This window comes from Rana temporaria, chromosome 5 (genome assembly GCF_905171775.1).
Source record: "Rana temporaria chromosome 5, aRanTem1.1, whole genome shotgun sequence".
Taxonomy (NCBI): Eukaryota; Metazoa; Chordata; class Amphibia; order Anura; family Ranidae; genus Rana; species Rana temporaria.
In genome coordinates this window covers 104,511,102-104,533,987 of record NC_053493.1, presented here as the reverse complement: position 1 = coordinate 104,533,987, position 22,886 = coordinate 104,511,102, and the positions used below count along the sequence as shown (strand labels likewise).

Below are 22,886 nucleotides of genomic sequence, written 5' to 3'. Positions count from 1 at the left end.
GGGCACTGCTCAATGCAAAAAAACTCACTGTTTGGGTCACAATCGCTCTCCTCTCACGCTGGATCAGTGTGAGGAAAGGAGAGTAATGAACTTGCAATGACCCTGCTGTCCAGGTTTGTTTACATTTGTGATAGCTCCATCATTGGACGGAGCGATCACGTGGTAAAGGGCCGCTGTCATTGGCCCTTTACCGAGATCCGTGTTGCTACGGGTCTCGTGAACCCGACGCGCACGGATGTTCCCGTGTGCACGCCCCCCAAGTGCGCGTGCGAAAAATTCTCTGGGAGGACGTTTATTAACGGCCTCCCAGAGTTAAGCAACTGCCCTGTAGCCATACTTTGGCTATAGGGCGGTTGTCAAGTGGTTAAGATATGCGTACATTTGTTCATTAACCAGCTAATCATTGTGATCTCAGACAATCCTCACTAAAAGATTGGCCTTTAGAATTGTTTTGGCTACTTTACATCAGCTGACTGATCTTTTCCTTTTTTGGTTTTGCTTCTTGATATAACCAAAGGGTCATACATATACACATATGTGCATATTTTTGATAAGGTCACTCCTGTGTAGGAAGTGAGCTTTGTAAAAGTTGCTATTTAAAATTGACGAGTCTGGTTGGATTCACGTTGTTGCCTCCTGAACATGGCAAATGTGGTAAAACACGTGTTTTTACAATGTTTTTACAATGCTTTAATCATTGTGGAGCAGACAGCTTTACAACATACATAACATCCATATAGCACAGGTGGCTTTTTGCTTTGTCAGTAAAAGCACAGGTAGTTCTTAGACTAGATTTAGTTTCTAAATTTCATGTCAAGACATCAATTCCTACAGTACAGTATACTGTCTTCCGCATTGGATATTCTAATATGGCTTATTTATTTTTGCATTTTCATGTTTTATTTTTTATTTTTTCACTTAAATATAAATCTTAGCTTTGAGACAGTCTCCTTTTGTTTGAAATCATTGTGATGGTTAACTTGTCCTAGTGAACATTTTAGAAACTTTCCAAAGTGTTTCCCCTTTGTGCAATAATTGACCACATTAATCAGTAATAGGCTTGTAAATAACATGCAGTGGAATTATCTTGCTTTTTACACTGTTACTTTAATCATTAACGCTGCTAATACACGTTAAATACCACTAATAGTTCAAATGTGGCTTCTAATTAGTGCATCACAGTCTTCTAGCAATCATTTAGTTAAATGAAGCAGCCCCACAATCAATGTGGCACAATTCTGCTGAAAAGTATTTTATTTAAGGATTATTCTGTAGCACAAAGTATGAATTGATTCTGGTTTTGGAAAGAACAAAAATAGAATATGTTTTTTTGGAATTGTGCAGAAACCAAAAGTCACTGGAATAGTCATGAAAGAACTCTTTATTAAAACATAATGCACTGCTGTTAAATGCTTTCATTAATGTTTTTCTACATTACCCTGCCATATATATATATATATATATATATATATATATATATATATATATATGTGTGTATATATATAAATGTGTTTGTATATATATATATATATATATATATATATATACAAACACACACACACACCTCAATGACTCATCTAGTTTGAAGCATGTGTTAGCTGGTGAAAATGATGTGCGATGGCTCATTAATACAAATTTTGATTTGAAGGGGGATTGAGGGGGCCTATTCACAATTACCAGAGGTTTGGGAGTGAGGAAGAACTAGAATGAATGACAGAAGACTGGAGAAGAATAACAACCATCTTAAAGGTCTTGACTAAAGTACATTAAAAGATAGACTAAAAGATAGGAGAGAATTCATTGCCAGAAACATGTCATACAGGAGTTCTTAAACGCACTAATAAAAACTGTAGGTATTCAAGCTAAGCAATTTCATGCCTAGTCAATGTGGCCAGCACTACAAAACAATTTTAGAATAGATGCAGAATATGGTGTGTGTAAGATAGGATTGTAACATGGCATTTACTTCCAAAACCATTTGAGATTTTACATTTTATTTTTGGAAATCATTTTTAAGCCTCGTACACACGACCGGTTTTCCTGCCAGGAAAACTGCCAAGAGAGCTTTTGGCTAGTAAAACCGGCCGTGTGTATGCTTCCTTGCAGTTTTCCCGGGCAGGAAAACTGCCGGGAATCCCAGCGGGAAAATCGAAATTCCCGGCGGTTTTAAACCCGGCAGTTTTCCTATGGGGAAACACTGTGAGGGAGCATACACATGGCCGGGATTCCCAGCCAAAGCTCTCCCTGCAGTTTTCCTGGCATGAGAACCTCTCGTGTGTACACAGGGAAAGTTACCGAGCAGGTTCTCGTTTTTCCCGTCGGGATTCCCGTCGGAATTTATACCGCCGAGAATCCCGGTCGTGTGTACAGGGCATAAGAGTATTCTGACATGTTGACCAGTATTTCATGTCTGTATACAGTACACATGTTTATAATATGTACATACTGCAGTTAGATATAAAACAAGCTTTTTGAAAAATGCTTAGTGTAATAAAATTATATAACAAATCCAATTTTTTTTTGTATACCACAACTATTTTGAATTACAGTACATTTCCACGTTAGAGAAAAACCGGTGATTGCTTTGTAGAGTAGTGTGTGGCACACACACACACAATATTTACTGTAAGCAGGCAATGGAAAAATGTGTAGAATTGTGAAATATGACTACTTAATTTTAAATAAATAATGTGTAGAAAGATATTACAGAATGAAACATATCTTTAACATTTCTCAGTTTTTTTCTGAAACACTTTGCTATATGTCATTGTCATTGATAAATGTCAACATTATTAAGTGATTTTTGCCTATAATCTGGATCTAACATATTAAAGACTGTGACAAATTTGTGACAATGCTTCTGAAATTAGAACTGCACCATACCCAGATTTTATTTTAGAAATTGCTGGAATGGCAGTGCACAGTTATGTCTTATGATTTTGAAAGTAGGGGAGGAACTATTGTAGTTTTGTCTAACTTCTAAAATATTCACCATATATATGTGAGTGTTTAGTATACTTGCAATGCCAATTCTCTACAAATGGAGATGGGATTTTGTGAGCATATGTTAACTGCAGATTTTTGATTCATCCTGCTGATTCAATAGACCCATACACCCTGTAAACTGCTAAGGGTCCTTTGGACCCTTTACTAGTTAATGTATATGCCTTTTATGGGAAGCCTGTCCTTAATAGCTGGAGTTCTTTGCTCTTGGCCCACTGGCCTAGAATGACTAACATCCTTCGGGTTCCTCTAGTGAACTAGTAAGGACTCAAGCCAGTACCTTTAATAATTCACTATATGCCAGGAGAATTTTGAATATGAGCCCAGTGAAGAAAATCTTGGCATCTGCTCTGCTGATATTCACTGATCTTTAATCCTGACAATAAATATGCGTGAACAAACATGCAAGATTGTATGGTGTCTGTAGACATATCATTTTGCTATTTATCTGTAATCAGCTAAATCAAATATCAGTCATCTTATGTTTTAAGGCACCTTTAGTATGTATTTGTGTATTGTGACACAGACATTCAACTTTCGGGTACATGGATTGATGCCAATTGTGGAGAGTGTTCCATTTTGATTAGTGTTATTGTATTTTGTGTATAAGAAACATTTTTTATATGGTTCTTTGTTGTATTAAGCTTGGTTTGTTCTTTGGTAGCTCTCTAAAATGGTGTCAATATTTTTCTTTTTTGGAACCCCTAAGGCCTATTTTTTACCTAGTGACTGGGCTATCAGTTTGGTCACTTGACATTTATGACCAAGTGATTGTGGATAGGCCAGTCAGCTGCATTTCCTGCTGTAATGGCACATATTGACCATGCAAAGACATTGGAGCAATAGAGCTTGGACACGGGTACTACTGAATCACTAGGGCTAGTTTTACCTAGTGTGAGGGAATTGATATGGGTCAAAAGCAAAAAAAAAAAATTTAATCTGTACCTGGGCTCTGAAAATGTATTAAAATTAATTTTGATATCACAAAGAAATACTGCTGCATAAATTGATTCACGTGCATAAAAATCAAAATTACTGAAGGTGTTTCTCAAGGTGCACATGGCTCTGGTGTTTAAGGTGTTAACGTTTCTCTTAAAATGTTGTGCTATTATTTAAGAAAATAGGCCCCAGTGCAATAGTAAAACATTAGCTGCTTGTCCAGTGCTTGCAGTTTCTGCAGGTTGGGCAGCAATTAGCCTGTCTGTGGGGCTGGCATGACTGGAAATAGATATCCACTGGGAACCTCTGTCAGATAAAAGTTTGATCAGCTTCTTTGGAAGTTTTTGGTCTGCACTGCAGTAGTCTTCAGATCTTGTATCTATATTATAAAATGGTATAAAAGATTTGAGTGTTGACTATAGTGTTTTAGGCTGTGTAGATTTAACGCAGGATTAAAGTCAAGTAAACATATTTTTCTTAGGAAGAGATTTCCTTTAGATATCTGCTAGGGTTCTGCTCCCCAATTCTTGGTTCATATATTTTTATGAGGTTTGATATATTATGATTTGTTGTATTAGTGCATGTATGTGCCTGAAACTAATTTACAATACATAGATATATATTTGTCCAAAATTTTGTTAGTATGGTTTAATGATGGTGAGAGACTGTAAAATTATACATCGCAGTACTGATGTTTATGCTCGAGCTGGTGGCTATCATATATATCACATGTTTTATATATTAGTTGCAGCTTTTTCCTCCTCCTGTTCGGTTGTTGTCAGATCTCCTTTAAATTTCACGACAGACCTTTTTTAAGCTTACAGTAAGTGTCCTATTCATGTGAAAATTAAGTGTATAGATCGAGTGCATTGCTTATTCTTAGGGCCTTGTGTAGATGATGGTCCCTGAAGAGAGCTTTTAGGACCATTATGTTATATTATGAATGAAAAGCAAAATGTTCTTATTGTATATTTTGTTTTTTATTGAAATGACAACACACACAAAATAAAATAGTGCATTTTCCACCAGGTTTTACCCACTTTTTCTTTCTGCCATATGTTTTCTGATGGTCAGGCAAGAAAATTAACAAAGAATATGGAAGACTGTCTTGATAATACAGTGCTTTAAATAAGACAATCTTTATACACCTAATACACAGGCCTGTGTAATAGCAGCATTACACAAGCCTATGTAATGGCAACATGTGTGTATGTACATGTATATGTTGGTGTGTGTGTAAAATAAATAAATATATATATATATATATATATATATATATATATATGTGTGTGTGTGTGTGTGTGTGTGTGTGTGTATGTATACAGTTATATATGGTAATTGAGGCCGCAGCTTTGCAGCCTAAGCTTCCTTCTGTGAAGGCTGCAAAGCCGTGGCCTCAATTACTGGCGGGCATGGGCGCCAGGTCACAATTTCTTGTCGCAATTGCAAACCCGGGCGCCCGGATTTTGTCGAGCCATGATATATATATATATATATATATATATATATATATATATATATATATTATATTCGTTTTGAATAGACAGGATTATAACTTATTAGGTTTGACTGCCATTGGAGGCTTCTGTCTGGTAAAAAGGATTCAGAATAGGAAGTTATTGAACTTTCTCTAATGGAGCTCCAGGATATTCATAAAACCTGATGGGTTCAAATCTCGGCTGAGACTGGTTGTGCCCAAGTTGATCGATCGATCATCTTGGGTACAACCAGTATTTTGGATTTTTCATATGATTGCCAACGGCTATAGCCATTAGCAATAATCATTGTGTGTTCTCAGGTAGGGGTGATTCCCCCACCAGGAAGAACACTGTGTTGATGGGGGAATCAAAAATGTTCCTTCCTGCAACCACACCATCTATGGTTTAGCAAAACTAAAATAAAAAGTCTACAAACCACATGAGGGTCCAGACGAGTAATACTCATAGTCCAGGGCAATTTTTACATTATTACCACTATTTGTTTGTTACCACTTTTGGTTTGTTTATTCGGCTATAACTTTGTCATTGCTTATGATGGCAAAGTAATACAACATATATCTGTTTTTAGGGGTATAGAATTTTTTGGCGTTTTTTTCCCCCAAAAACGACTTTTATCTTTTATGTAATCTTCAGACAAAATTATTTTTTTTCCAGTTCAAATAGAAGTAGTTTTAACACAACCTAGGGTCTATTTAATATTATTACTATTATACAGGATATAGATAGCACCAACAATTTGAGCAGTGCTTTACAACATGAGAGCAGACAGTACAGTTACAATACAAGGGAGCTAGACAGCAGAAGGTATTGGGAGGAAAGAATAAAACAATTTATTTGGTATTTTGAAACTAAGATACTGATGTAGCTGCAGGCAAAATTGTGAATGGCTTTGTAAGTTATTGTTAGTATTTTGAACTGAATTCATTAGGTGAGCAGAAGCCAGTGGAAGGATTGGCATAGAGGGATAGTAAACACTGAACGGTTGGTAAGGTGATTGAGTCTGGAAACTGCATTTATGATGATCTGAATAGGGGATAGCATATGTAAAGATAATCCAGTGAAGAGGGAGTTACAGTAGTTGAGGCGAGAGATAACCAGGGAGTGAATTAGAAGCTTTGTGGTGTCAATGGATAGGAATGGGTGTATTTTGGAGATGATGCAGAGTGAGGTGGCAAGCTTTGGACAATGATTGGATTTGGGACAGAAAGGAGAGTTCAGAGTCTAGAAAGATACCTAGAACCCTGGCATGTAAGGACGGGTTGATAGTTCTGTCCAGTGATATCCACGAGTCCCTCGACTGTCCAGGATTCTCCTCCTGATTGGCTGACACACAGCAGCGGCATCATTGGCTCCCATGGCTGTCAATCAAAGCCAATCAGGAGAGAAAGGGGGAGGGGCCAAACAACAGCTTTCTGTCTGAATAGCCCCTCAGGAGCTTGACTCGGCTCGGGTGCCCACATAGCAAGCTGCTTGCTGTGAAGGCACTCAACAGGAGGGAGGGGCCAGGAGCAGCAAAGAGGGACCCGAGAAAAGGAGGATTCAGGCTGCCCTGTGCAAATCTACTGCACAGAGCAGGTAAGTATAACATGTTTGTTATTTTTACCTGAAAAATACAAGCCTTTACAATCACTTTAAATGTATAGAATAATTGATCGGGACTGGATGAGAGGGTGTTAATGAGAGTGATAAAAAAGATCTGCTTGGCATTGTATTTTTGGAGGGCAGATTTATATTGGTTGAAGGCTTTCTGAGACATAGTTTTGTGCCACATACACTCAAGGGCATGGCTACAGTTTTTGAGACTTCTGGTGTCGTCTGTTTGCCAAAGTTATAGGGGTCAGGCCTTATTTGGTGTGTAGTGAAGAGGGCAAATTTGTTCAGGAAGGATGACAGTGAACTGTTGTAGATTATAAGTGGCTAGGTTGAGGCAGAACAGGGTTGAAATTTTGCTATAGAGGTGGTCAGTAGCAGAAAGGAGAGGAGAAGGGTTAAAGTGGCACAGGTTTCTACAGGTAACTGTTAGGCAGTTTGAGGAAGATGAGGTGGAAGGCCGGAACAGAGTGAAACTAATATGGTAGTGATCAGAGAGAGGAATGGGACTGTTGGAGAGGTTGTACAGAGAGTATAGGTAGGAGAAAAGAAGGTTAACTGTGTTGCGATTAGTGTGAGTAGAAGCATTGCTTCAGGTCACAAGAGGAGGTTAGACTGAGAGTTTTAGAACTAGAAGGAGTGTAAGTATTAACAAGGATATTTAATTTACTGAGAATGACTGTGGGAATATCAAAAGGGAGAAAATAGGGTAACCAGGCCGAGAAGTCATCAGGGAAGGTTGATATCAATGAAAAAAGTTAAAACAAACACAAATCAAATTTTCTACTGTTGAGATAACTCAACTATTGTAAAGAAAAAGGTTGATACCAATCCAGCAGGCTTGTAGATCACATCAATTCTCAAAGAAACTGGATAAGATATACAAATACAATATGCCTCAACTGGGGAGAAGGACGGAGATGGAGGTGAGTGAAGAACCTGAAAGGAGCTCTGTGGGGACAGAAGTATTCCAACTCCACCTCCTTTCCTTCCACTGGGTCTGGAGTAGTGAGTTCAGAGAAGGCCACCACGGGAGAGGGAAGCAGAAGAAGTAGAGTCAAAATCACGAAGCCAGGTTTCTGTAACAGCAAGTAGATTAAGGAGTTAGTGATGAAGAATTCATGGACAGAGGTGAGTTTGTTACAGACATACAGACAGAGAGGGCATTCCAGAGGGCATAAGAGAAGGGTGGGGTCTGGTTTTGGGAAGGAGAGGAGCATAAACTAAATTGTATGGATTGAGGCTGCTGCCAGAGGGCATTGGGTGATAAGTGTGTTGGGCAGTTATTGAGTTAAATGATGGAGGCCCAGGGTTTGGGGATATATGTCCAGAAGTTAGAAGCAGAGGCGTGAGGGAGGTACTATGGGAGTGTGATTTATATGAAGGGACATGCCCCAGCATCCTGGGGGTTTAATTAGCATGTGGGCTTAGAATTAGCAGGAGTTGATGAGTGGAGTAATAAGAAGAGGACAGAAGTGAGGGTTTAGAAGAGGGGTGAATAAAAGAGAGGGGACAACGGTGAGAAGGAAAGATGAAGCACGCATGTTTTAGAGTGGAAGGATTAAGAAGACTGGGTAAGAGATGAAAGGGCAAACAAGGTCACCAGCAGTCTGATTTTTTGCAAAGTAGTTTGCTGTGGATTTTCTCTTTGTGCAATCGGTGAAGTGCAGAGTAGAATGAAGTGCCCACTTAAAGCGGATGTGCCACTAAACAAATATATTAAAAGCCAGCAGCTACAAATACTGCAGCTGCTGACTTTTAATATAAGGACACTTACCTGTCCTGGAGTCCAGCGGTGATCGCAGCAGATGACGAGCCGATCGCTCGTCACCCTGCTGCTCCCCCCTCCATCCACGGTGAGGGAACCAGGAAGTGAAGCGCTCCGGCTTCACTGCCCGGTTCCCTACGGCGCATGCGCGAGTCGCGCTGCGCCCGCCGATTGGCTCCCGCTGTGTGCTGGGAGCCGAGTGTTCCCAGCATACAACGGGGGACGGACGGGAAGCGGAGAAAAAACCCGTCCTTTGCCCGTATCGTAGGGCCGGAAGTGGGTGCAGATACCTGTCTGTAGACAGGTATCTGCACCCCCTCCCCCCTGAAAGGTGTCAAATGTGACACCGGAGGGGGGGAGGGTGCCGATCAGCGGGACTCCACTTTAGAGTGGAGATCCGCTTTAATCATAGAATCCCACTTTATAGAAAGAAACAGCCTATAACACCCCAGCATGTTTATTAAGGAGTTTTATGTTGTTATTATTATTTATCAAGGATTCGCCAAATGTTTGCTGGACATTCGTCCCTTTCTATTTCAAAGCATTCAGCTATAATTTTTTAAAGATGATTTACCCTATGTGTGTGGCTGATGGGTTATAATCCTATGGGATTTTAAGTGTGAGAAACAAATCTTCTTTTTAAGTAGAATATCCCTATGTGTTGTATGTTATATTCTATTGTGTTATATGTTCATGGGCAAGTCTTCTTTGAAAATAATAGGTAAATAGGGGGAATCCTTTTTAAAATAGATAGACAATTGCTGTAAAATACAGACAGATGAATGCTAAACATTTACTGTATGAATTGCACAGTGAATACTCTAGAAATAGATCTCCTAGTGTTGGTGTGTGAAACTTGCTAGTTTTATTTTTTTCAACACCATTAAAATATTTTTTTGTCTACTGAGGCTTTGTTTTTAAGTTTTTAGCATTTTCTTTCCAGCTCCATTAAACCAGAAAACTAAAGTTTAACAAGTTAAAAGTCTGAAAATCTGCAGAAAACAAAAACAAAAAAAAGGATAAAGCCTCGTACACACGATCAGTCCTTCCGATGAGAAACGGTCCGAAGGACCGTTGTCATCGGCAGGGCTGTGGAGTCGGAGTCGGAGTCGAGGAGTCGGAGTCGGGGGAAATTTTGGGTACCTGGAGTCGGAGTCGGAGTCGGCAAACAATGCACCGACTCCGACTTCCGACTCCTACTAAATTTAGATTGGAATGAAAAAAAAAAAAAGCAAGTTTAAATGTCCCAATTCACAAAAAGTTATAATTAATGACTTCTCTACTGTAAGAATAAAGACCAATGCATGAAGTGCCTCACGTAACCGCAAAACTAACAGGTTAAGTGACCGTGAAGAAGCATGCTTTTCATGTGCTTCACTATATGGCACGCAACGCACAATTAGGAGCTGCAATACTTATACTTTCCATAGTGTTGTGTCCTGCTTTTACAGGGAATGCAGCGTCCATGTGTAACCTAGCCTCTCACTCATAAGGGATTAAATAAATATGTTTTTTGCAGGACTAGAGAGTGAGACACTTGTATAAGTGAAGGGAATGGAGGGCCAATAGTTCAAGACTGAAGCTGTAAACCATTGGAAAAACTGCTGTCATTTAGACTATAAAAACTTGTAAACTCCGATTGTTAGCTTAAACTTTAAACATGACTATGGGATTCTCCTAGGAAAATCATGTTTTAGAATAAATGCTCCTTCCTGGATCCTCCCACTGCCCTATGTTTTGTTTTTGTTCTAAAACAACCAAATAATGTGGTTTGTATTTTTGAACTGGTAAAGATCCTGTTCCTGATGTTTATGCCTGCTGCTACTATCCAGTCACTTGATTGATTAAAGCAGGAGTTCACCCATAAAACAATTTTTCCCCTTAGATTCCTGCTCGTTTTGTCTAGGGGAATCGGCTAGTTGTTTTAAAATATGATCCGTACTTACCGTTTTCGAGATGCATCTTCTCCGTCGCTTCCGGGTATGGGTCTTCGGGAGCGGGCGTTCCTTCTTGATTGACAGTCTTCCGAGAGGCTTCCGACGGTCGCATCCATCGCGTCACTAGTAGCCGAAAGAAGCCGAACATCGGTGCGGCTCTATACTGCGCCTGCGCACCAACATTCGGCTTCTTTCGGAAAATCGTGACGCGATGGATGCGACCGTCGGAAGCCTCTCGGAAGCGGCGGAGAAGATGCATCTCGTAAACGGTAAGTACAGCTCATATTTTAAAACAACTAGCCGATTCCCCTAGACAAAACGAGCATGAAGCTAAGGGTAAAAAGTATTATGTACGGGTGAACCCCCGCTTTAATAAAAAAAAAAAAAAAAACGTTGTTTTCATTGTGTTTGTCTTTTGCTTAAACTGTGCAATACAGTAGACTGTTGGCTTCCCAGCCAGTAGTCCTGTGGTAGGTTGCGTTTCTTTCCCTCAAGGAATGTATAAAATACATTCGCATATTAATACAGTGGAGTCGGAGTCGGGGAGTCGGAGTCGGAAGTACATAAAACTGAGGAGTCGGAGTCGGAACATTTATCTACCGACTCCACAGCCCTGGTCATCGGTTAACCGATGAAGCTGAGTGATGGTCCGTCGCGCCTACACACCATAGATTAAATAACCGATCGTGTCAGAACGCGGTGACGTAAAACACAACGACGTGCTGAAAAAAACGAAGTTCAATGCTTCCAAGCATGCATCGACTTGATTTAGAGCATGCGCAGGTTTTTAACCGATGCTTTTGCATACTAACGATCGGTTTTGACCTATCGGTTAGGCGTCCACCGGTTAAATTTTAAAGCAAGTTCCTATTTTTTGAAACGAAGGTTAAATAACCTATGGGGCCTACACACGATCGGTTTTGACCCATGAAAACAGTCCTTCAGACTGTTGTTCTCTGGCTATCCTATCGTGTGTACGCGGCCTAAGAGAAGGAAGAAATCATTTAAAGATTGTCAGGGTTAAAAAAGGAATAACATTTATAACAACTACTTTGTTGTTTGTTTTTGCGAGGTTGTTGGAGCTCACATTAGTTACATATTAAAGAACAAGCCTTTGATCTGTACATAAACAGAAACCAAAAACTTTGTATTAGTATTATTATAATATATTTATAAAGGAAGCCTGCATACACTGCAGGGAATTTACTAAAACTGGAGCAGACAGAACCTGGAGCAGCTGTGCATAGTAACCAATCAGCTACTACCTTTAGCTTCTTCCGTTAAGTTTTGACAATAAAAACTAGAAACTGATTGGTTATCATGCACAGCTGCTCCAGATTCTGACTGTTCCAGTCTAGGCTCCCATCACTGTTTGCAAGCTTAGTTCATTCTGAAGCCACTGTTAGAGCTCCTGAAGCAAAGCAGGACCCATCTGTCAAAGCAGCTCTCAGCAATTTAACTGGGTAAAGCAGGGTGCCTAAGGTTTTAAAGCTACAGTTCAGGCAAACATCAAAATACACAGATACAATACATATGTGAGAATCATTGTATTTGCCAAAGGATTTGTATTTCTGTCCACCCAACTGTTAAATTTACACAGCTCTGCTGCACAGCACAGTTCTGTCTGGCAGGGCAAACGACCCAGGATTTTGTTTGCAGTTAAGTTATATTTACATATCTTGCCCTGCCTGACTGAGCAGTATAAGACGAAGAAGCAGACTGATCTGTCCATCTCTCTGTCACTCTAATCTATCCTCCTATAAGCATGTCCCTTATTAGCACATAAGCACTAGGGCACAACTATTCGACTCTTGTACTGCTTCTCTTTCTCCCAACCTGAGCACCTGATACACACACAGTATCTCACACACACAGTATCTCACACACCCCTCACATTTTTGTACATATTTTATTATATCTTTTCATGTGACAAATTACACTTTGCTACAATGTAAAGTAGTAAGTGTACAGCTTGTATAACAGTGTAAAGTAAAAGCATACAGTATCTTACTAACAATAGTCAAAAAAAGCTGTATTATACCTGCTTGGGAAAGTTCCCAAACATATGATCAGGATCCACTCGGATGCCTGGGCCGGCACCTGGCTCAGTCTCCACAGCCCAGCGCTCCAGTGAGAGCTGGAGGGGCAGAGCAGAGAGCTGGAGACTGACAGTCATTACAGTAATTGTGTCTAAACGAGGCTAGCTCTTCTTTAGATCAAGAACTTCTGAACTCAGGACAAAGTGATCTGGGAAGCATGGTTTATACCTCCCAGAAAACGTCTGCTTTTGGCAAAGCTAAACGCAGGAGAGCTAATGTGAATAGAACCTTAAAGTTTTTTTTCCCCTCAAAAAATAAATAAAAAAAATCTGATCCTTTCCCCTTAAAGCATGAATAACAGCTCAGTGCTTGTCTGAACTGACCATGGTTTATCATGGCTGCTGAGCCCTGACACCGTGGTCCATGCCTCTGTCATCTACAGCCCTACTCTATCCTTCTCTGTCCTCTTCTTCCCCCCTTCGCTGCCTGTCTGCTCTGTGTCAGTGCCCGCCCCCCCTCCTGCTGCTATTATAACTGCAATAAAAACATCCCACCCCCTCTGTAACATAACATTATGTGCCCCTGTGTTATATAAAAAAGCTTCTGATCTGTACCTATATCAGAGTGTCTCGTCGTCATTCACGTGACTCCTCAGCTCTCTCTCGTCCCCGGCTGAGGTCAGCGGGAGTGCTCGGCCCCGCCCACTGTAGCTGTCAGCTGGTGAGAGGAGAGAGCGAAGAAGTCATGTAAGCACCAGGAGACTCTCTGATATAGGTACAGATTGGCAGCTTTTTTATATAATGCAGACACAGGGGCACATAACGTTAGGTTACAGAGGGGATGGGATGTTTTTATTGTGTTGGCTTAACAAACACTTTAAAGTTTAGGTAATAGATCTTATAACTCATATGTTATTGATAAGCCTAAAAACGAAGTATTATGAATCAAGGGTTATAGATAAGAAACTGTACTTTATTTTTAAAAGCCGCTAACCATTTGTAGATGCACAACTTTTCTGTGGGTAAGACCTGTAACATTTGATCTAAACCTGTTAGGTTACAGTATTGAGTTAAGCCCAGAATCCATTTTTTTTTTTTTTATAGCTCTGCTTGTGTCGGCTTCTTTTAAATGTATGCAGCTTTGAGGAATAGGAATCTTCTAGGAAATGTCTCTTATGAATCACAGACACAAAAATATCTGACAAAATCACTTCTAATGATGCATGAATCAACTTGTGAAAGGAAGTTTGTCAACAGTTTGCCTTTACCTGTGCTATATCTAGTAAAGGATTCCTAGAGAATGTGCCAAGCTGTTCAGTGGAAAAAATGATTAAAAGGTCGTTCATCGAGAATCCGACTTGCAACACTTAAAGATTCAATCCAGGCAACAGGTGAAATACTCAGTTAACAGCTCTGGTCCACATTTAAGCATTTTGACATGTCATTGCCGGCGATGGCACCACCCGAATCAGTGTGATGCCTGCAACCTGCACAGATGTCTCAGAAATCGTCCCTGAAGTCAGGACTGACATGCAGGAATGAAATTGTGCGAGTTCAGCTGAAGTGTGAAGAGTTCAGCTGTGTGTGAACCTGGGCTTAAGGCCCTCAGGATATGGTGGAGAGAACCGGGCCATTGAACACCACTGCTGGCTCGGTTCTCTCGGCTCCCCGAACAGAGAGATGCTGCCTGTCAATCAGCAACTCTCCTGCTTTGCTTCTCCACACTCAAGTGCTGAGCTGTGGTGGGGTGGGGCGAGGCTATCTCAGGCTCTCAGCGGCTCGCTAAGAGGCTGAGACAGCTATCAGTCCAGGCACCTGGGGATCCAGACTTCCAGAGTCGGGATGATGCGGTGCCTGGACTGATTTGTGTGACGTCAACAGAGAGCGGACTTCAGACCGTTCTCTGCTGAAAACGGGTCAAAGGAGTGCACCGATAGGAGAAGCCCAGCCAAACTAGCTCAGGCTGGACTTCTCCTTTAATCTGCAATGTCTCTGTGTTTTCAGAGACCATCTAATAGGCTCTGTAGGTGCTCAGGACTTCATTGTGTGTGTAACATTTATTTTCTGCTTCCTGCATAAACAATCACATTCAAACTTCTAAGGCAGTTTTAGATCTGATGGTAGTTTTGACAAATGTCCTAGTATGGCATTTTTTTGCATCAAGACTTCTATATGTACACGTTTGCAAGATGCCTGTAATCAGTGTTTCCGAATCAATGCCAGGTGTGTTCCGGGATACCAAGAAAACAGAGTGCTGCATTATCATAATACATTGATGAAAAAACTGTAGTTTTATGCAGCAGGATTGTGCACTCAGTATTCATCTGAATTTGAAATTAAGCCTTCAGATCGAGTGGATCTTTAGCCCCTGTTCACACCGTCTGTGGCTTTAAAATCTCGCTACTTCAGCGCAATTTCAAAGCCACCAGTCAGTGCGATTTCATGTGTGGCTTGCCAACATCTGTGCTACTTTATGCACAGATGTCAATGCAAGTCATGCATAAAATCACTGAAAATAGTGCAGGATCCTTTTTAAAATCAGTGCAAGTTGGAGTCACACCTATACGAACAGTTCCATACCCAGAAATAGGGTGCAACTTGTCATGCGACTTTGATCTGCCAAATCGCATGACAGGTGGCACCGGTGTGAACAGAGGCTAAAAGTTAATGTATAGCCAAAACTTGTTATTTATTTTTTTGATAGAGGAGGGAAATTATTTTGTGCAGTGATCTGCTAGGGAGATTCCATTTACTTCTTGTCCTGATGATGCAAGGAAACAAGAGCAAATCCCCTCAAGCAATTCCCATCATATATAACTGTAGCCCACTGAAAGATTTCCTCTTATCCCTTGCTCTCATGACAACTCTACAGTTTAGAATTTTCCTTTAAGCTGTCCATAGATTATTGAGGTTTTTTTTCAACCAGGCAGCGGAACTTAAAAAGCTGAACTGATTCCCCCATCCATATATATGAGCTGGTTTGGGGAATCCTCACCACTGCGCTACTGTATTTTGACCTTGAGGAAGCAGGAAGACTCCCCCCACTGTCAGAATTCACAGATCAGCCCTGCAGCCATTGGCTTCATGTGCTGATTGAGCAGATTTTTTCCGATAGGGTGGTTGAACAGAAGTTGATCGATAGATGCACTTCTGTTAAACTGCAATGACCACACCAAAATGTGGCCATTCCCTGCTTACTCCCATCATACTTTTGAAGACACCACATTCTGGTAAGCTGCCATCTTTTGCAGGAGGTGTTTTACAAAGAGGATCTGGGGAAGCTGGCTCTCTTATGCACATAATCATCTGTTTTATCCCTCGCCTGTGGATTTTGATCTGTTGGGACACTGGAATTTATTTTTCTTCTGTCATTGACTTTTTTTTTTTTTGGATGCTTTATGGACTTCGATGAACTCATCATCACACCCGTTTTTTTTTTTTATTTTTTTTTTTATTATTTATCACATTTACTTTTCACAACATCCCAGTTTTGCCCATATTCAGTTAAGGTGTAGTAAAATTAATGGATAGTTCTTGGTCATGTGGAAGCGCAATCAAAGAATCAACCAAGTTGAAAAACCATTGGATATGACCATTTTAATTCACATTTAGGAGCTGCCTTTTTATTATTATCCCTGGGCCATAATCCTTGCCTCTCCTACACTACTTAGTACATTCCTCCCTCCAAGCACAAGCATGGTTTGTATCCAAGCCAACCTGTTGAACCCACAATAAAATAGGCATCACCACTATTACATTTTGGCCCATCAGTTATATAGTAACTGGCTTTGAATAACACCAGGATTGGGTAAAATGTGTTAGTGGTGATGCTTGTTTTATCCTGATGTTTATAAAGAGTGCTGGCATTTTTTACATACAGTATATCTAAAAGCGAGGTAGGTGATTTTTTTTTCATACCAGTTCCAAATTAGTCTTATATTTACATGGTGGTGGCGCTATAGTGGACTGATTTCTGGTGAATATCTTATTGAGTCAGCCTGTTGAAGCAATCTGGAGCCGAGGTTCAGAAAAATAAACATAATCATTATAAATGGAATTGAACATGTGGTAAAAAAAATGTATGAAAATGTTTTTGTTAAAGCCCAATACAGAAATAAATGAAAAGTCTCCCTTGCAGTGGGACTACACCAACGATTGCAAGGGTTAACAGCTCATTTACATTTAGAGGAGAGTAAAAGCACTTTTACTTACTTGACCCTCCACTCCTCTGGCAGATAGCTCTCCCCCACGCTCCGATGGTGGACTACTTCTTGGCTTCCTCACGTCCATTGCAGGGCTTTGGACCCTGCATCAGTCTTGATGACGTCAGGACCTGGTGGAGAATGGGGAAGAAGACGCTGCGGGACCAGTCCAGCAGCGCAGAGGATCGGGTGAGTCAAATTACTTTTCCATGCCCCATAGACCTAAAAAAGCCTTGCAGTAAGGACACTGCCTCACTGCATGGGACAATTTTCTAGTTTCCTTAAGCTTGGCATCAAAGGTTCATATGTACCTCAGTGCTCTACTGAAGTGGACCATAATCAAATCTTGCTTTCTGGCAATGCATCCTTAATGTTCTATAGGCATGTTCCAAATGTAAGCATTCAAAGGATTAAAGATCCCTTTCATTGACCAGATTTGGTTCAGGTAGTGTGAAGCAAAAATGTACATTTAAATACTCTTCACAAATAGAGAATTACAGTACTGCCTTTTTGAAATTTTAGGAGCTTAGAAACTTAAAAACACTTTTAGGGCCAGTTCATGTAAATGTACATGTAGGCTCGTTCTAGGGGCTAAACTATGTGAGCCCCACAGTGTTGTATGCCAGGATCCAAGCTATTTAACAACCCAATCTTTTAATTCTACTGCTGTGGTTCAGAAACTGTGCTAGTTATGTGTAGCCCATATAAGTACAAACTTTAACCACTTAAGCCACCGGACCATTAGGCTGGCCAAAGACAAGGCCACTTTTTGCGATTCGGCACTGCATTGCTTTAACTGACAATTGCGCGGTCGTGCACCATGGCTCCCAAACAAAATTTACGTCTTTTTTTCCCCACAAATAGAGCTTTCTTTTGGTGGTATTTTACGCTATAAACAAGAATAGAGCGGCAATTTTGAAAAAAGTGCAATATTTTTTACATTTTGCTATAATAAATATCCCCAAAAATATATAAAAGATTTATTTGTTCCTCAATTTAGTTCGATACATATTCTTCTATATATTTTTGGTAAACAAAATAGCAATAAGCGTTTATTGATTGGGTTGCGCAAATGTTATAGCGTCTACAAAATAGGGGGATAGTTTTATGGCATTTTTATTAATATATATTTTTTTACTAGTAATGGCGGCGATCAGCGATTTTTATTGTGACTGCGACATTATGGCAGACACATCGGACACTTTTGACACCATTTTGGGACCATTGTCCTTTTTACAGTGATCGGTGCTATAAAAATGCACTGATTACTGTAAAAATGACACTGGCAGTGAAAGGGTTAACCTGTAGGGGGCACTGAAGGGGTTAAGTGTTACCTAGGGAGTGCTTCTAACTGTTAGGGGCATGGCTTGCCATGACACATCACTGATCGCTGTTCCCGATGACAGGGAACAGACGATCAGTGACATGTCACTAGCAAGAACGGGGAGACGTTGTGTTTACACTAACATCTCCCCGTTATTCAGCTCTGTGACCCGATCGCGGGACACTGGTGTACATCTAGTCCACGGGTCCCGCTGGCACGGTCACAGAGCTTGCGACACGGCCGGCAAATTAAAGGGGACGTATATATACGCCCAAATTTCCCAGTCGTGCCATTCTGTCGACGTAAATAGGCGTGCGGTGGTCCTTAAGCAGTTATGCATCTTAAGCAGACCTTCACTCTCCCAATCAGCATTGACTATTTTTATCCTTATGCTGCTAGCATTAGTAAATACATAGGAAAGTATATTATATTCACTCGATTTAAACTTTTTTTTTTACATTTCTTCAGTTACTTCCTGGTTTCCAGGCCTAGACAAATGATGTCATACATCCCAGGAGCGGAGGAGAGGTTTTCTCAGCTAAGCACACCCTCCTGATTGCATGCCTGAGCTAGATGGATTCCAGGAAGTAAATCTACATAAATCATCTGCCCTTATTTAAGATGGCCACAACCAGAAATGCTAGGGGGTGTTTTGCAAAGTGATTTCTCAGCAAAAAAAAAGCATGTAGACATGGATAAATGGGTGAGTTTGCGCTGAAGTTAAAAAATGTATGAAATAGCATTTTTGGTTTGTGATGCTTGGATGCTGTATAGTTCCACGTTAAATGGAATCTGCCAGGTTATAAACTTTAAATCTGCTATTGCTTACGTTTTTTAAAGGGTCTTTTTTATATACTGTTCATAGACCCAGAACAAGAAAGTAGGTCATACGTGTGGATTTTACTGACAATTTACTTGTCTGGTATCAATGATTTGCTAAGTAGTATAGGCAAGGCGATGATTATAGCCCAGGAACAATACCTTATAAAAAAAAAATGGCAAAGACAGTTTCTTTATTTAAAAATAAATTGTGATATTCCAAAATGTTGCTACTTGGTTGGTTCTCTGATTGTGCTACCACATGGCTAAAAGCTTAACCAACATTACTACTCATCTAGATACAGACACTGTAACAGGCTAATGTTATTTTTGCCTACTACACAGGTCATGGTGGTTTGTGATGGCTGTGATTGTGATACTTTTTACAATGACTATAACTACCCTTAAAGCATAGAGGTTATTCTCTATCATGCAGTAGTATGACTGGAGAAACTCTCGTAGTAAAGACCTAAAGCAGCCTTTCTCAAAAAGGGTCTTTTGAACTCACATGATCGGTTTGTCCTAAGAAAACAGACTGTTTTCATCGGACAAACCTTTCGTGTGTAGGCCCCATCGGTCTTTTTTCCATCGGTGTTAAAAAATAGAACATGTTTTAAATTTTTCCTATGGATAAAAAAATTATAGAAAAATCTAATCGTCTGTGTGGAACTCGATCGGATAAAAATCCATGCATGCTCAGAATCAAGTTGACGCATGCTTGGAAGCATTGAACTTCATTTTTTTTGGCTCGTCGTAGTGTTTTACGTGACCACGTTTTGGCACGATCTGATTTTTGACTGATGGTGTGTAGGCAAGACTGATGAAAGTCAGCTTCGTCGGATATGCGACGAAAAAATCCATCGGCTTAGATTCCATCAGTCATCCGATCGTATGTACAGGGCTTTAGGGACCTTCAGTGGTTGGTAGGGGTTCCTTAAGCATTGGCAGATTGATTTCCTTCATTCACTGACCACCTATTTAAGTAATCATTTTACCAATAACAACCAATGTAAGGGGTCACTTCTACACTGACCAACAATCTAAAGGGGCTTTTTTCTACTCCCCACTAGTGTAAAGGGATACTACATTATCCGATACCACATTTCTTATTTTTTTATTTAAAACATTCTACAACATACTGGTCATACTAATATGCCATAAGCATGAGATGTGGATATAATAATTTTTAGCAAGGATTTCCTAAAACCTGAATATAATTTTAAAGGTTCCTGTAGGGTAAAGGGGCTACAATGGTATCACAGGCCAAATTCATTTTTAGCAGAAAGGAAATACAGCTGTTTGCATCCATATGTTTTTGGCCACTTAGACGCCATAACCTTTTTTGCAGCTAATGCAATTGGTCACCCTAGGTGCTTCAGGAACTTACACTGAATAGCAAAGTTTAGTACCCATGTTCAAGCCCTATTTACATTTCAATTTTACATGGAGAACAACTTGATTCTTACTTTTGCAGTGGCAACATTTCTTACAATCCTTTTGAGGTCGATAAATATCTGTATGTTTGTGTTCTTCCATGCTGTTTCTTTAGATGAGAAGTTGTAATAAAGGGACTACTACATTGTCAAGCTTCTCAAGTGTAATGCAGGAAAGAAACCATTTCATTATTACTTTCCTGCACCCTCAAGAATTCCACTTGCTGGATTCATTGCCACAATACAGATGGGGATGAACAAGAGGCACAATTAAAGAAGATTAGAAGAAAAAAAATATACTTTTTTTCTTCTGCCTATGAAAATTAGGCATATAAACCTCTAAAATGTATTCTTTACAAACAATAGGAACTGGAATATAGTATTATTTGCATTAACTACTCTATAAAGAACAGTTTTAGATGAGCATACAATGTAGAGATCTACAATTAACATTGAAAACATGTATGTATTAGGAATCTGTTTTTATATTAATATTGTTGTGAGTGTTAAGGTTAATCTGAATGTTTTTATGGTGTTTATGTACAAAATGAAACCCCCCCAAAAGACAAAGTCTTACATGGAGTTTAAGATTGTGTAAATTATGTGGTGAAATGAGACCTACTACTTAATTGTAACTACTTAATTGCTACTCTGTTCTGTGCAATTCTTTGTAGTATAATTTAGTATTAAACCAACCTTCTATATCATTACTGAATAAAAGGTAAAATGAAGGTACTATTACACTATTATTACTACGGTTTCCTTTGTGTTTTTTCTTCTTTTTTTTCAAGAAAAATAAATATGAATGTTTCATACCTGGCTGGGTTCTTCCACCAGGACCACAAAATTAATTTTATTGGTGTCTGAAAAGGTGTTCATTCTGGCTTTCTTGGTAGAAAACATTTTCTTTTTTACCTACTGTAAGTTGCTTGGCTTTCTGTTTAGGTCAATGTTAATTCTTTGTTTAGACCTTCTAAAACAACAATCACTGTCAAGTCACTGATTAGCTCACCTATAATTGAGAATTGAAGATAAGGAAAAACAATATCAGGAAAGGATCATACACATCTCAGTGCTGTACTGAAGTGGACCCCAAACGAATCTTGATGGCTAGTGCTGGATCCTTTAAGTGTTACTAAACCCACAACAGTAAAATCAGTCTGTATATTCAGTATAGCATGTTTGCTATACTCACTGTGAAACATATGGAGTTAATACTCTGAATTGTGTAAAAAGGCTGTTTGATCCTGTCTTATCTGATCCTCCCCATATTTTACTGTCCCCAATCCATCTGCTGATAGTACAGAGCCTTGGAGGCACTCTGCACATGCTCAGTTTAGTGTGTTTGGTTAGAGAGTTTTTTTTTCTTTTGGGGGGTGCATGTGATCAGCACAGGGCCAAGCAGTACTGTCCAGACAGAGGGTCGGCAGTCAGTCAGCTTCATATGACAGTCAGAGGAGAATAAAAACTTCTACAAGCTTTAATCAGTTATTGGCCAGACATTGATATTTACTAAAATAATTGAATTTTCATGTTCTGTGCACCGTGGGAGACCAGATATAGTGAATGCAGGGTCCTGGGTTTAGTAATACTTTAATGTTCAAGAGGCATCTTCCAAATGCAAGCCTTTAAAAGGAAAATTCTATGTAAACCTTTCACTGTGTCATGAGTGCTTAGGAAGAACCATGGACCATGTTTGGCTCTGGTAGTGTGAATCAATTCTGAATCTAGTTTGTATATGGAATTGACTCAAAATATGTATACACTTCCCAAAAATAGAAACTAACAACACTGACTTAACAATGTCTCCAGACATCCCAACCTGCAAAAACGAATTTCAGGGTGGTGACGCTTCGCGCTGGCGCCGACCGCCCCCCCCCCCCCCCCAATGAAATGCAGCCTTACCAGTGGCAATTAAATGCATCCTGATCAGTGCCTATTAAATGCAGCTATACCAGTGCCCATGAAATGCAGCCTTACCAGTACCCATGGAATACATCCTGATCACACAGCTTCTGGGGCTGGGCTGCTGGTCTGTCATGTACTTGTCACACAGGTGATTACAGCACGGTGGCCCCCGAAAGTGGAGAAAGAGTCTGCTTGTCTCGGGAAAGTTTTTTCTTTTAATTTCTGCCTCCGCCCACCCCCTTTTCTTCCCTGCTGAAGTGGCCGGACCACACCTAAAAAAAAGTACCCATACAACAGCCAAAGCGGGCTGGGCTGTTCCCCTTCCCCTCTGTCTCAGCTTGCAGTGCCTGGGTGCACCCATTCTGGATCGGCCTTGCATCCACCTATCACTTAGCCACAGACAAAAGACAGAACAGCCCAAGTGGC

At 40.1% G+C, this 22,886-nt stretch overlaps 1 protein-coding gene across 9 annotated transcripts in view; it reads left to right on the top strand.

Moving 5' to 3' along the window:
• SATB1 (SATB homeobox 1) overlaps window positions 1-22,886 on the top strand; it is a 137,817-nt gene that overhangs the window by 36,397 nt on the left and 78,534 nt on the right. For 5 of the 9 annotated variants that reach the window (XM_040352966.1, XM_040352965.1, XM_040352969.1 and 2 more), the window contains one exon: window positions 17,010-17,165. The exons of the other annotated variants lie outside the window; for them this stretch is intronic. In XM_040352966.1, coding sequence (XP_040208900.1) covers window positions 17,010-17,165 — 156 coding nt within the window. The remainder of the gene's footprint in view (window positions 1-17,009; window positions 17,166-22,886) is intronic. 9 annotated transcript variants of the gene reach the window in all.